The sequence below is a fragment of the Tamandua tetradactyla genome, chromosome 11, assembly GCF_023851605.1.
Source record: "Tamandua tetradactyla isolate mTamTet1 chromosome 11, mTamTet1.pri, whole genome shotgun sequence".
Classification (NCBI taxonomy): Eukaryota; Metazoa; Chordata; class Mammalia; order Pilosa; family Myrmecophagidae; genus Tamandua; species Tamandua tetradactyla.
The window spans coordinates 61,428,053-61,440,271 of NC_135337.1; the positions used below are offsets into that span (position 1 = coordinate 61,428,053).

General features: G+C 40.3%; 1 protein-coding gene across 2 annotated transcripts in view; it reads right to left on the bottom strand.

The window, feature by feature from the left end:
* CACHD1 (cache domain containing 1) overlaps positions 1 to 12,219 on the bottom strand; it is a 222,435-nt gene that overhangs the window by 77,664 nt on the left and 132,552 nt on the right. For both annotated transcript variants that reach the window (XM_077120712.1, XM_077120713.1), the window contains exon 4: positions 9,783 to 9,889. In XM_077120712.1, coding sequence (XP_076976827.1) covers positions 9,783 to 9,889 — 107 coding nt within the window. The remainder of the gene's footprint in view (positions 1 to 9,782; positions 9,890 to 12,219) is intronic.

A 12,219-nucleotide genomic window follows, 5' to 3' on the forward strand; every position in this document is an offset into this window, starting at 1 on the left:
GAAGAAAAAGATATAGAATGTTAATATAGAGAAGAGAATTAAAATAATAATACTAATAAATATATATATATATAAAAAGGAAAAAGAAAAAAAACAAAAACAAAAGATACAAACACACCAACAAACAAACAAAAAACCATATTTCAGGTGCAGCTTCATTCAGTGTTCCAACCTAGTTACATTACACTTAGGTATTATTGTGCTGTCCATTTTTGAGTTTTTGTATCTAGTCCTGTTGCACAGTCTGTATCCCTTCAGCTCCAATTACCCATTATCTTACCCTGTTTCTAACTCCTGCTGGTCTCTGTTACCAATGATATATTCCAAGCTGATTCTCGAATGTCGGTTCATATCAGTGGGACCATACAGTATTTGTCCTTTAGTTTTTGGCTAGACTCACTCAGCATAATGTTCTCTGGGTCCATCCATGTTATTACATGCTTCATAAGTTTAGTCTGTCTTAAAGCTGCATAATATTCCATCGTAGGTATATGCCACAGTTTGTTTAGCCACTCGTCTGTTGATGGACATTTTGGCTGTTTCCATCTCTTTGCAATTGTAGATAATGCTGCTATAAACACTGGTGTGCAAATGTCCGTCTGTGTCTTTGCCCTTAAGTCCTTTGAGTAGATACCTAGCAGTGGTATTGCTGGGTCGTAATCCATTCTGCCATTCTATGTCTTTTGATTGGGAAATTCAGTCCATTAACTTTTAGTGTTATTACTGTTTGGGTAATATTTTCCTCTACCATTTTGGCTTTTGTATTATATATATCATATCTGATTTTCCTTCTTTCTACACTTTACTCCATACCTCTCTCTTCTGTCTTTTCGTATCTGACTCTAGTGCTCCCTTTAGTATTTCTTGCAGAGCTGGTCTCTTGGTCACAAATTCTCTCAGTGACTTTTTGTCTATAAATGTTTTAATTTCTCCTTCATTTTTGAAGGACAATTTTGCTGGATATAGAAGTCTTGGTTGGCAGATTTTCTCTTTTAGTAATTTAAATATATCATCCCACTGTCTTCTAGCTTCCATGGTTTCTGCTGAGAAATCTACACATAATCTCATTGGGTTTCCCTTGTATGTGACAGATTGTTTTTCTCTTGCTGCTTTCAAGATCCTCTCTTTCTCTTTGACCTCTGACATTCTAACTAGTAAGTGTCTTGGAGAACGTCTATTTGGGTCTATTCTCTTTGGGGTGCACTGCACTTCTTGGATCTGTAAATTTAGGTCTTTCATAAGAGTTGGGAAATTTTCAGTGATAATTTTCTTCCATTAGTTTTTCTCCTCCTTTTCCCTTCTCTTCTCCTTCTGGGACACCCACAACACGTATATTTGTGCGCTTCATATTGTCATTCAGTTCCCTGATCCCCTGCTCAAGTTTTTCCATTCTTTTCCCTATAGTTTCTGTTTCTTTTTGGAATTCAGATGTTCCATCCTCCAGTTCATTAATTGTAGCTTCTGTCTCTTTAGGTCTACCATTGTAGGTATCCATTGTTTTTTCCATTTTTTCTTCTTTGTCCTTCACTCCCATAAGTTCTGTGATTTGTTTTTTCAGATTTTCTATTTCTTCTTTTTGTTCAGCCCATGTCTTCTTCATGTCCTCCCTCAATTTATTGATTTGGTTTTTGAAGAGTTTTTCCATTTCTGTTCGTATATTCAGCATTAGTTGTCTCAGCTCCCGTATCTCATTTGAACTATTGGTTTGTTCCTTTGACTGGGCCATATCTTCAATTTTCCGAGCGTCATCCATTATTTTCTGCTGGTGTCTGGGCATTTGATCAGATTTCCCTGGGTGTGGAACCCAGCTGGTTGAAAGGTTTTTCTGTGAAATCTCTGGGCTGTTTTTCTTTTCCTGCCCAGTAGGTGGCGCTCGTCTGTCTGCGGGGCAGTCGGCCCGGGAAACCGCGCGTGGAGGCGGGGGTCGCTGGCCGCCGCGGCTTGGGGGAGTGCCGGTCCAAATTGCCCAGCTGGCCCGAGACGCCAAGCGTGACAGGAGGGCCCCGCTATCCAACGTTCCCAGTCAGACCGGGGAGCCACGTGCGTGGAAGGGACCCCAGTCGCCAGCCGCCCCGGCCAGGAAAACGCGCGCCCCTCGTGTATCTCACCGCAGCAGCTTCTCCCTGCCCGTTCAGCCGTTCCAGAATGGGGTACGCTGTCTTTTTGGTCTCTGTCGTGACTCCGGGAGCTGTTTCGTATTGTTTCTGTTTCTTTAGTTGCTTTTCTGGAGGAGGAACTAAGACCTGCACATCTTACTAAGCCGCCATCTTCTCCGGAAGTTTGGCTGAGGATTTTGTTGAGACTAGAACACTGTGCATTTATTCTCTCAGCTTAATTCTTTTTTTTTCTCCTTCCCCACAGGAAGCCAGTTTCCATTTCAGAGTCTGATTCCTGAGAAACCCAACCTATGATAACAAAGTAGGAATTCTGACATGTAAGAGTCAGAGAAAGTGACAAAGAAGTCAGGCCCTGAGGAATGAGCATTTTCTTATAAAGCAGAGAAGGCAGGCATTGTCTTTTAGGATAAACAATAATTGAGCATGGATTAAGTGATAGAGCATGGTGATTTTTGAAGAAGTGGAAGTGATTCCATGAGGCTCCGAGGGCTGCTAAAGGAGGAGGAATAGCAGAAGAGGAGATGGAAAGGCCTCCACCTTTGCCTTAGAAGTAAAGGGAAGCCATCAGAGGTTTTTGAGAAATGGAGTTATTGATGCAGGTATCTTCAAAATACCTATGATGTATAGGATGTATTGGAGAAGAGAAAGAACAGAAGCAGGGAGCACTTTTAGGAGATTCCAAAATCCATTAGTCCTCTAGAAAGGCAATGAAGATCTAAATTTATGGCAGTAGCAGTGGGGAAGATAAAGGAGATTCAGGACACATGTTTGAGTTGTGATCTGAGCCAAGTTTCCCCTGCCATGAAAAGGTAATACTGAGAGCTGTGTCTCAAGCTCAGTGTGATAAGAAGACAAATAACACAGCACAGGTCCAGCAAAGTGTCTAGCACATAGTAAATGTACCACAGATATGTGCTCACACCTGCTCTCATCTGATCATGACAGGAGTAAAATCAAAAGTAACAAAACCTGAAAAAGTACTGGGCAGACAAGGTCAAGGACGAATTCCCAGCACAACCAGGGTGAGAGGACCAAACACTGCAGTAGTGAACACAGACTGGAGAAAAGCTTGTTTTGTATTTTGTTGTTGTTTGATTATTTTTATTTTGAGACAGCTACAGGAAAATCAAAGGAAGACATGTTTCTCAGAGTTGGCTTTTTCAACAAATTAACTCAGAAATAAGTCAGGGCTCGAGAGAAATTTGGAATCCATTAGCAGGTGGGTGGGACCTGAGGAGCGGACTGAACTGAGAACACTCAGGGAGATAACATCTGGGGATATTCCTACCTTTAGGTACAGAATAACAGTAAAGGAGCTCGAGAAGGGAAATAAAAAAGACTGGACAGAGAAGTAAAAGGATAAATAGTAGAGAATAACTCAACAGAAACCAAAGGAGGACAGAGTTTCAAAATAGAGGTTTACTGCTAACTACTACAAAGTGGGCATGTAAAACTGTATTGGAGGGGGTGCAAAGGTAGTTCAGTGGTAGAATTCTTGCCGGTCATGTGGGAGACCCAGGTTCAATTCCTGGTCCATGTACTTCCCAAAAAACAAACAAACAAACAAACAAAAAATTCAACAAATGGTGCTGCAATAATGGGATACTCACATGGAAAAATAATGAAATGTGACCCCCTCCCCATACAACATACAAATAAATAAATAAATAAAACAACTGTATTGGAGTTACCTGAAATCCTTCAAGGCAGCAATGATATACAGCACTCTTAACATAGTGAAAACTTGGGACAAGCTCAATTTTGAACTGGAGTGGACTGGTTAAACTGACAATTATTTACGGTCATTATCATGATATTCCAAATGTTTGAGGATGCATTTGGTAAGAAAAGCAGACTGTATCCATTTTGATCCTAACATATTATGAGTTCCATGTATGTACAATTGCATGCATATGTGTGGCTAATAAAATCTTCTGCAATTTGTAGGATGGGGCTGGTATGAGAGACTGTAAGGAAGACTTGAGATTGAAGTACCTTACAGTGTAGGGACAGAGGAAGGGGAATTGAGATGATGATGAAAAGGACACTCTGTTCATTAATCCCATGTGAATATGAACATAAACTGAATCCTATTATAAACTCAAGAATCTAGCTCTTTAAGTGGCTGGGTGATTTTAAGATGTTACGTAAATAAAGACCACATCCTTTAGGACATTAATGCAACCATGTAACTGGGGCAATTTGGCAGAGAAGGGCACCAGAAATTCCGAGCCCTTCTCTGAATTTTTATTCTTTGGTTGATTTTTATTCTTTGATGTTAGGTTATTTGGTATAACATGGCTGTAGTAGTTAACTTCAGGCATCAACTTGGCCATGCCATGGTGCCCAGTTGTTCTGTTGCTGTGAACTTAAATCATCAGCATGTGAAATTCACCTATGGCTGATAACATCTGCGATTGGCTAAGGGAGTGCCTTCTGCAATGAGTGACTTTCAATTTAATTAGCTGGAGGCTGAAAAGCAGAGCTCAGCACAGCTCCCAGGAACTCAGTACAGCTCAGCACAGCCCAGCATAATGCAGCTCAGAGCTCAGTGCTCACTGAGGAAGGAACCCACCGCCCCAGGGAAAGCCATTCTGAACCCAGAAGCCCGGAAGGAGCCGGGAAAGAAGCCCAGCAAGACTTGGCGAGAGCCTTCCCAAATCAGTAAATTTGTAACTAAATGAATCCCCTTTATAAAAGCCAGTCAATAAATAAATCCTTTATAAAAGCCAGTCAATTTCTGGTGTGTTGCATTCTGACAGCCTTAGCAAACTAAAACACTGGCTAATCACTGGACCATTAGTAGGAAAGTTTTTCTAATGCATATTTAACAGACTATTTTCATGGTATTTAATAAGGAGGAAACCTGGAATACAGAACCTAACATCATTCACAGACAGAATTACTAAAGCCAGTGAAATCAATAAAAGTCTACAGCCCCCGTGCCCACTTGTACTTCTGGGAGCATTTACCTCCATAATGTACCCTTTACACCTGGTGAATTCCATTTCTCAATAAAGACTGAAACGCTATCAAGATCGAAGTTTGCAACTTCAAAAGCTCTTAAATCAAACACAATAAAGTCCAGATACTTTTTTTTTTGGTGATAAAGACTAACTCAACTCCCACCTTCACTCTCATCTTAATTGCATAACTCAAGAGAGCAAGAGGCAACATTGCTTGGACTCTTCAAATATAGCAGTCTTTAGGGATCAGGTCATGCACAAGAAAATAGCTCAGCAGGAAATTTGAGAGAAAAAAAAAGAAAGTGAGAAACTAGGGATAAAAGCAAGAAAGAACCCGAGCAAAATATTACCAGCACCGTAATATTAACACATGCACTGTCAAACGTTAGTTATTTGAATGGAATCAGGAACAAAAAGTCAGTTAAGAAAAAGTAAAGATTTGGCAGGGGTGGTTTTAAGAGAAAGGATATACAAGTGTGTTAGATGGATGGACATCTATGAAATGAAGCTAAGAATGGTTTACAATTTAGTGAGTCTGTTTGCAACTTGTCTGCAAGGCAATCTGAAACTGTGTTATCAATTAGGGGCCCACTGATGGATTATACACAGTCTGAGAGAGCCTAAGGCTGGACATCTTACAGATGTAAATACCAAGATATGTGATACATTAATTCTGCTCTGAAAAGGGGCATGAGGTGAAGAGGAGGAAAGGGGGGAAATCTGAGGTCACCCTTCACCATCTACCACTCCTCTCATATTACAAATTGCTACTCCGGCATGTGGACTTTGGGATACAGCCACTGCCTGGTGGAATGTCACAAACTTCAAATGCAAGCAAATGGGTTCTCAAAAACCTACATGTTGCCAAAAGCTGCTTGTAAATCTAGCTATGTCAACTGTGCTGACAACAACTTTTGTTGAGAAGCAGGTTACACTTAAACCTTAGAAATAGAGCAATTCAGCCTCTGGCCTTTAACTATATTCCACTGGCTTCCACCCTACCCACCCTCCACTGGCCCACGCCCTGAGTTTCACTGTATCTTGGCCATCTCTTCCTCAACACACATAGCATGGAATAAAACAGTATTTTCTCAGGATTCTTGATTATCTGTGCAGCTGAGCTCTCCTCTAAAGCCTCAATAGCAGAAGATAAATTTAAGTACAACCAATAGGTCTGTGCCTTTTTACCTTTTCTCACTCTCAGCCAACGACCTTGCTTCCTAATGCTCTGAGAAAACAGAGTCAATAAGAAGGGAAAGTCCGTAAGTTCCCAGCACTATATCTATTGTACTATGTGCATCCCTACCCATTTATTCATCCTTACCTCCTCTTCTCTGGATGAACTCTATGCTCCTAGGCCCTCTACTTGAGGATTCCACTGCCTCTTGCCTAATCAAAGAAAAGGCTCTCGCAATCAGCCGTACCATGAGATTTCTCTACTGGAGCATTCCCTCTGGCATATAAACTTAATGTAATTTCTATGAACTTAAAAAAAAATTTCCTTTTGACTCCCTGTGCCCCTCCAGCTTTCCACTAAGCAGATCTCAGGAGTCCATGTACTGACTGTAAGCAACTTGCCTCCCTCCATTCTCAAACATCTTGATTCCACTTGGATGGGTCTTTCATTCTGTTCTCACTATTCCACCAATCAACCCTTGTCAAGTTCATCAGAGACTTTTGTGTTGTAAAGCCAACGGGCAGTGTTTTCAGTCCTCATCTTACTTAACCTATTTGACCCCATTGATCTCTTAAAACATTGTCTTGAAACAGTTTCTTCACTCGACTTCCGGGAGATGGCACTCTTGGTTCTCCTCCTTCCAGACTGACTGCTTTTCTCCCTCATTCAATCCACCACAACTGCAAAAGGCCTCCTTGATGTTCCTAAGCAAACCAAACATTCTCCCAACTCAAGACCTCTGCTTGGGATATTCTTCCTGCAGTTATTCTCATGGTTTACTCCCCTACTTCAGATCTCACTTCAAATTTCACTTCCGCAATGAGCATTTATTAAATCTTCTTCTTTTCCCTTCCTCTTCCCCATCCCTAGCCTACTAGCCAATGGTATTCCCTATGTCTCTTACCTGCATTGCTTTTGCTTGATAGCACTCACCACCATCTGGCATGTATGCTCACTTGTCCGATCGCTTAAGATCCAAATCCCCTGACTCCATGAGGACAGAGACTTTGCTTTTACAGCAGTACAAAGAATGCCTCCCACACAGAAGAGTCTCAATAAATATTTATTGAATTCTAATAACACTACAACAATGGCTAATTATACTTAGCCATTTCAGTTCAGAGGTAGGAGGATACTCCCTGACAAATGGCTTCTGTATTCATGAAGAAAAAAAAGCATAATAATTGAATTATGATGGGAATGGAACCCCAACAGTACACTTGTCATGAGAAACACTGGACAGATGTAAAGTAAAGCCACGAGGACACAGCCCTGGCTGTGGTAGCTCCCTGAGCTTCCGAGGTTAGGTCCACTAAGGTGTACAACCTTGACAAGGGAGCATCTCTCTTCAACTGGCTCCCAGGAAAGCACTCACCACCCTCAACATGTCCCACCGACCCTTTCTTATTGCCCTTGTAGTAGACTGAACAATATAATTCACAAGGACATGTCTGAGGCCTAATCCCCTCAAATGTGGGTGTGAACTCATTTGTAAATGTGATTTTTTAATATCCTATTGAAATGAGGTCAAACTGAGTCAGGGTGGGACTTAATCCAATATGACTAGAGTTCTTATAAGCAAAGAAAATTTGGACATGAGAGTATAAGCAACAAGGGGAGAGGAAAAGAGACAGGTGACCATGTAATGGAAGAGACTGATTGCCAGCAAGCCATCGCCAGAATGCTACAGATTCAGGGAAGGGATGGCTTGCTGGTACTGAGCTTTTAGACTTCTAGTTCCCAAACCATTAATCAGTGAATTCCTGTTGTTCAAGAACCAGTTGGTGGTATTTTGTTACAGAAGCCCTAACAAACGAAGACAGCTCCAATGACAGCCTGGCAGATAAAGGAGCTGTGTCTAGAACTTCAACACCAGACTGAGGATCAATTATCACAGACATGTTTAAGAATAGTATTTTGTACCAGAAATGAATAAAAATGAATTTGAAAGCACAGTCTATAATTTCCTATGGCTTTATTTTTTCCTAATTATAAAAGCAATGAATGCTTAGCTGGAAATCAATAAAAAAGTAAAAGTACCCCACCCTTCTATCACTAAAAGATAACTATTAATATTTATGTGTAGGGATCCTTATAGATCTTGTAGATATAAATGAATACTTCACTTAATTTTTATTAATTCAAGTAGATTTCTCTCAAATAAACCTAATTTTTAAAATTTTAACTACATACACTGATGTATTATATTGTACATTTCTGGAATGCTTTTAAATCTGATCTTATTCAAAAATTGTTATTTCAACCTCATACAACATGTCTATGTTACTCAACAATTTTAAGGGAAAGAGGAAAAGTACTGAACTTGGGAACCAGAAGACTTGAGTTGCAGCTCTGCCTCTTGTACCAACTGAGGGTTCTTCTGCAATTAATTTTCTCTATTATATGCCTTCTCTACGTTGCTTATTATTTTTTTTAATTTATCCTCAATTTGAAACCTTCTCCAGAAGGCTTCCGGGTACTCTGGCCATTAAAAAAAATAGCGGAATCTATTATATATTGGCCCAGAAAATACATACCTAGAAGACTTAGGCTGGATGGTTTAGCTAGCAGCTATGGTTTTATTATCTCTAAGCGACATAAAGCTGATGGCTCTTTCTTTCCAGGCATAATAGATTACCTGATGTATATATACAAGTCCTAATAACTAAAATTCTTCCCTTGGAATGAGACTAGATGAGGTCCTCAAAGTAAATATTCTGGTTCTCTGGTTTCACTCTTGGGTTTCATGTGTATGAAAGAGACCTAAGATTTGGGAAATATGGTTCCTCATGTTTAAAGATTAGGTGTTCATCTCTTCAGCACTAGGGGAAATTTTCTGACCTTTTTTAAGCCTCAGCATCTTTCTCAGTAAAGTCAGAGAACTGAGGTTGAGGTTAGTAGGTGATTTCTAAAGTCTCTTTTATCTCCTAAAAGGCGAAGCCTCCAGTTTCGCAGACCATCAATCAAGAAGCGTATACCACCAAGACAAGACAAATGGGTAAAGAAAACAGGGACAGTTTCCACAGGTATGCTAGCAATTATTACCACTGCATATATCTGAGTTCTGATGAGACCAGGCAGAAGGTTCAACCTCTAAATGTACCATCACAGCTGTAAGTTTATTAGTAGCAAAGTTCTCCATCATTCTCCTAAAAAAAACCCTCAAACATATTAAAAATTACAAATAGGGAATGCAAATAAAACTCAGCACTTACTACTGCAAAGATAACTGGATCTCTAAAATCATCTTTAAAATAATGTTTAACTCATAACAAGTGAGATAAGGGATTTACGAGCCTACAGCAGGGTACTTGGCATGCTCCATTTATGTAGCTCTATAGTAGATGTTCTCCCCTTCTTCCTTTGTCTCTTGTGAGGGCCAATTTTCCAGCAAGAAATATCCAATTTTAAGTATCTGATATTTTTCTTCAAACCATAAAAAAATGCCTGATGCAATACATTTATTCAATTAAAAGAGAGGGAAATATAGTTCATGTTATGTAAAATCAACAGATTACCGACCTGAATTTAAGTCTCGTCCTGGATTGAAGGCCCGGCTATTAACAGTGGTAGAAAGTCGGTCACAACTAATTGTTCTAGAAACATTGGTGTTAAAGTTCCCATCAAATCTGAAACAATAGAAACAAGTTAATAATAATTAGCTGGTGTTTTCTCAATCCAGAAAAACAAACCAACAAAAATAATAGTTTGTAACTGCTTATGAAATAGGTCAGCCAATACAAAGTATAATTGTGATTTGGATTTTCAAATACTGAAAAAAATCATTTTTCAATGATTTTGCAAGAAAAAAACATCTGCATGTTTTTAAAAATCTAGAGAATTTTAGAAATGAAGTTCAAATTACAGAGAGATAAATTAATCATCGTTAAAACCACTTTTTCAGCAATGAACTTGTGTCAGGGTCTATTGAAAAAATCATACAGAAAACAGATCTGACAAAATTCAGAACAGAATTACAAATTCAAACTTGAACTCTAATGTAATAGGAGAAACAGAAGTAATTCTTTAAACCATCCTTTTATTGGTGTCTGAAAACAAAAATAGATATGGGTAAAGGAGAAAAGGCTGGAGAAAGAAGGCCCTTTGATTTGAAACCCAAAACAATCACCTATTAAATGTGTAAACTTGAACAAATGCTTGTAAGCCACAGCTTTCTTATCTGAAAAATTAAAAAAGATAATACAGGAGGGAGGGAAGATGGTGGAGTAGGATAGGCTGAGTTCACCCCTGTTCACGGAACAACTAGACAAGTGACAGAAAAATGGCCAGGACAGCAATTACAGGTGCGAGTGACCAGAGAGGTTCTTCTACACTATATAGGGAGGTTCTGAATGAAAAAGCAGAGGAATTGGGAGGGAGAGAATGAGATGAGTGTGCTCAGTCATGACTCCTCTTGGGGCAAGCAGACATACACCGGAAGGAGCGAGTTCTGAAGGAGTGGGATGAGCCTTTGCAGCCAGCTTGGAAGATCTTCCCTTTCAGCTCCGTAGCCGGGAGCTCCTGTGGAAGCCAGCAGACTTGGTTTGCTGGCACAGAGACCTTCCAGCCAGTGCACAATGTCTGCCGCCAATCCGGGAGAGGCCACAGTGGGCACCTGGTGTTTTGGCAGAGACCAGAGGGCCCTCCTTTTGGGAAGAGGGGGAGACACAGAGTGGAGCCGGACTGACAATTGGCTGGTGAAAGAGGTTCATTGGATCCTGCCAACATTTCCTTTTCCTCACAGAGGCCTGGAGCCTTTAGACATGAATGGGCAGAGAGGCACAGCCGAGGAAAAAAGCCAAGCGGTGCCATACTGCCAGCATTTTCCAGGACGGCTGAGGCCAGCGCAATTGAAATACTCAGTCCAACGGCCCAAGGTCATCCCAAGTGGGAGCCTCGTGACCACACAACCCATTGGGACCACAAGCAGATTCTCTGCTGATATGCACACTGTCCACACATCCCCAGCCCCAGGGATGGAGGATTTCAGTGGGAACTGAGACCAGCAGCTTTGGCTGAAATTGTACTAGGTCTCTAGCCAACTAAGCTGAATGCCGCATTTAGGGAGAGGTGGGCCTGAGGGGAAAAAATGGTCCAAGAGCTCTGACTGCTGGAAAGGTGTAGAAAGTGCACTCTAGCAAAATGCCTTTCTGCCTAGCTTTCAACAGATCCTGAAGTAGAGTTACATTTCCTGTGTGAGATCCAGGCCTTGGTTTTGCAGAGAATTACTGACAAACTAAGAGCAAAAGTAAACCTTCAGTGCAAACCCAAACAAACACAAAACCTTAAATGAGTGAAGGAAATCAACTTTCAAAATAACTTTATCAAGATAATCAAATGCCTCAAAGCCAACAGAAAATCACAAAGCACATGAAGGTACAGGCAGATATTGTCCATCCTAATGACAAAATTAAAGCACCAGAAGAGACACAGAATTTGGTATAACTAATCAAAGACATTTATACAAATCTCCTGAATAAATTCAACGGGTTGGCTAATGACATAAAGGAGATCAAGAAGAAGCTAGAAGAGCATAAAGTAGAATTTGAAAGAATAAATAGAAAAACAGATATCACAGAGGTGAAACATACTGTAGACCAAATAAAAAATATACTAGAGACACACAACAGCAGATGTGAAGAGGCAGAAGAAAGAATAAGTGAACTAGAGGACAAGACGGCTGAATTTGAATGCACAAAAGAAGAAATGGCAAACAGGATGGAAAAATTTAAATCAGGTCTCAGGGAAATGACAGACAACATGATGCTCACAAATATAAGAATCATTGGTGTCCCAGAAGGAGAAGAGAAGAGAAAAGTGTTAGGAAGATTAGCTGAGAGGATAATAGGGGGAAACTTTCCAACCCTTATAAAAGACATAAATATGCAAATCGAAGAAGCCCAATGAGCCATACGAGTATGACTGATGAATCATTATATTGGTATTTCTTTTAGTCTCC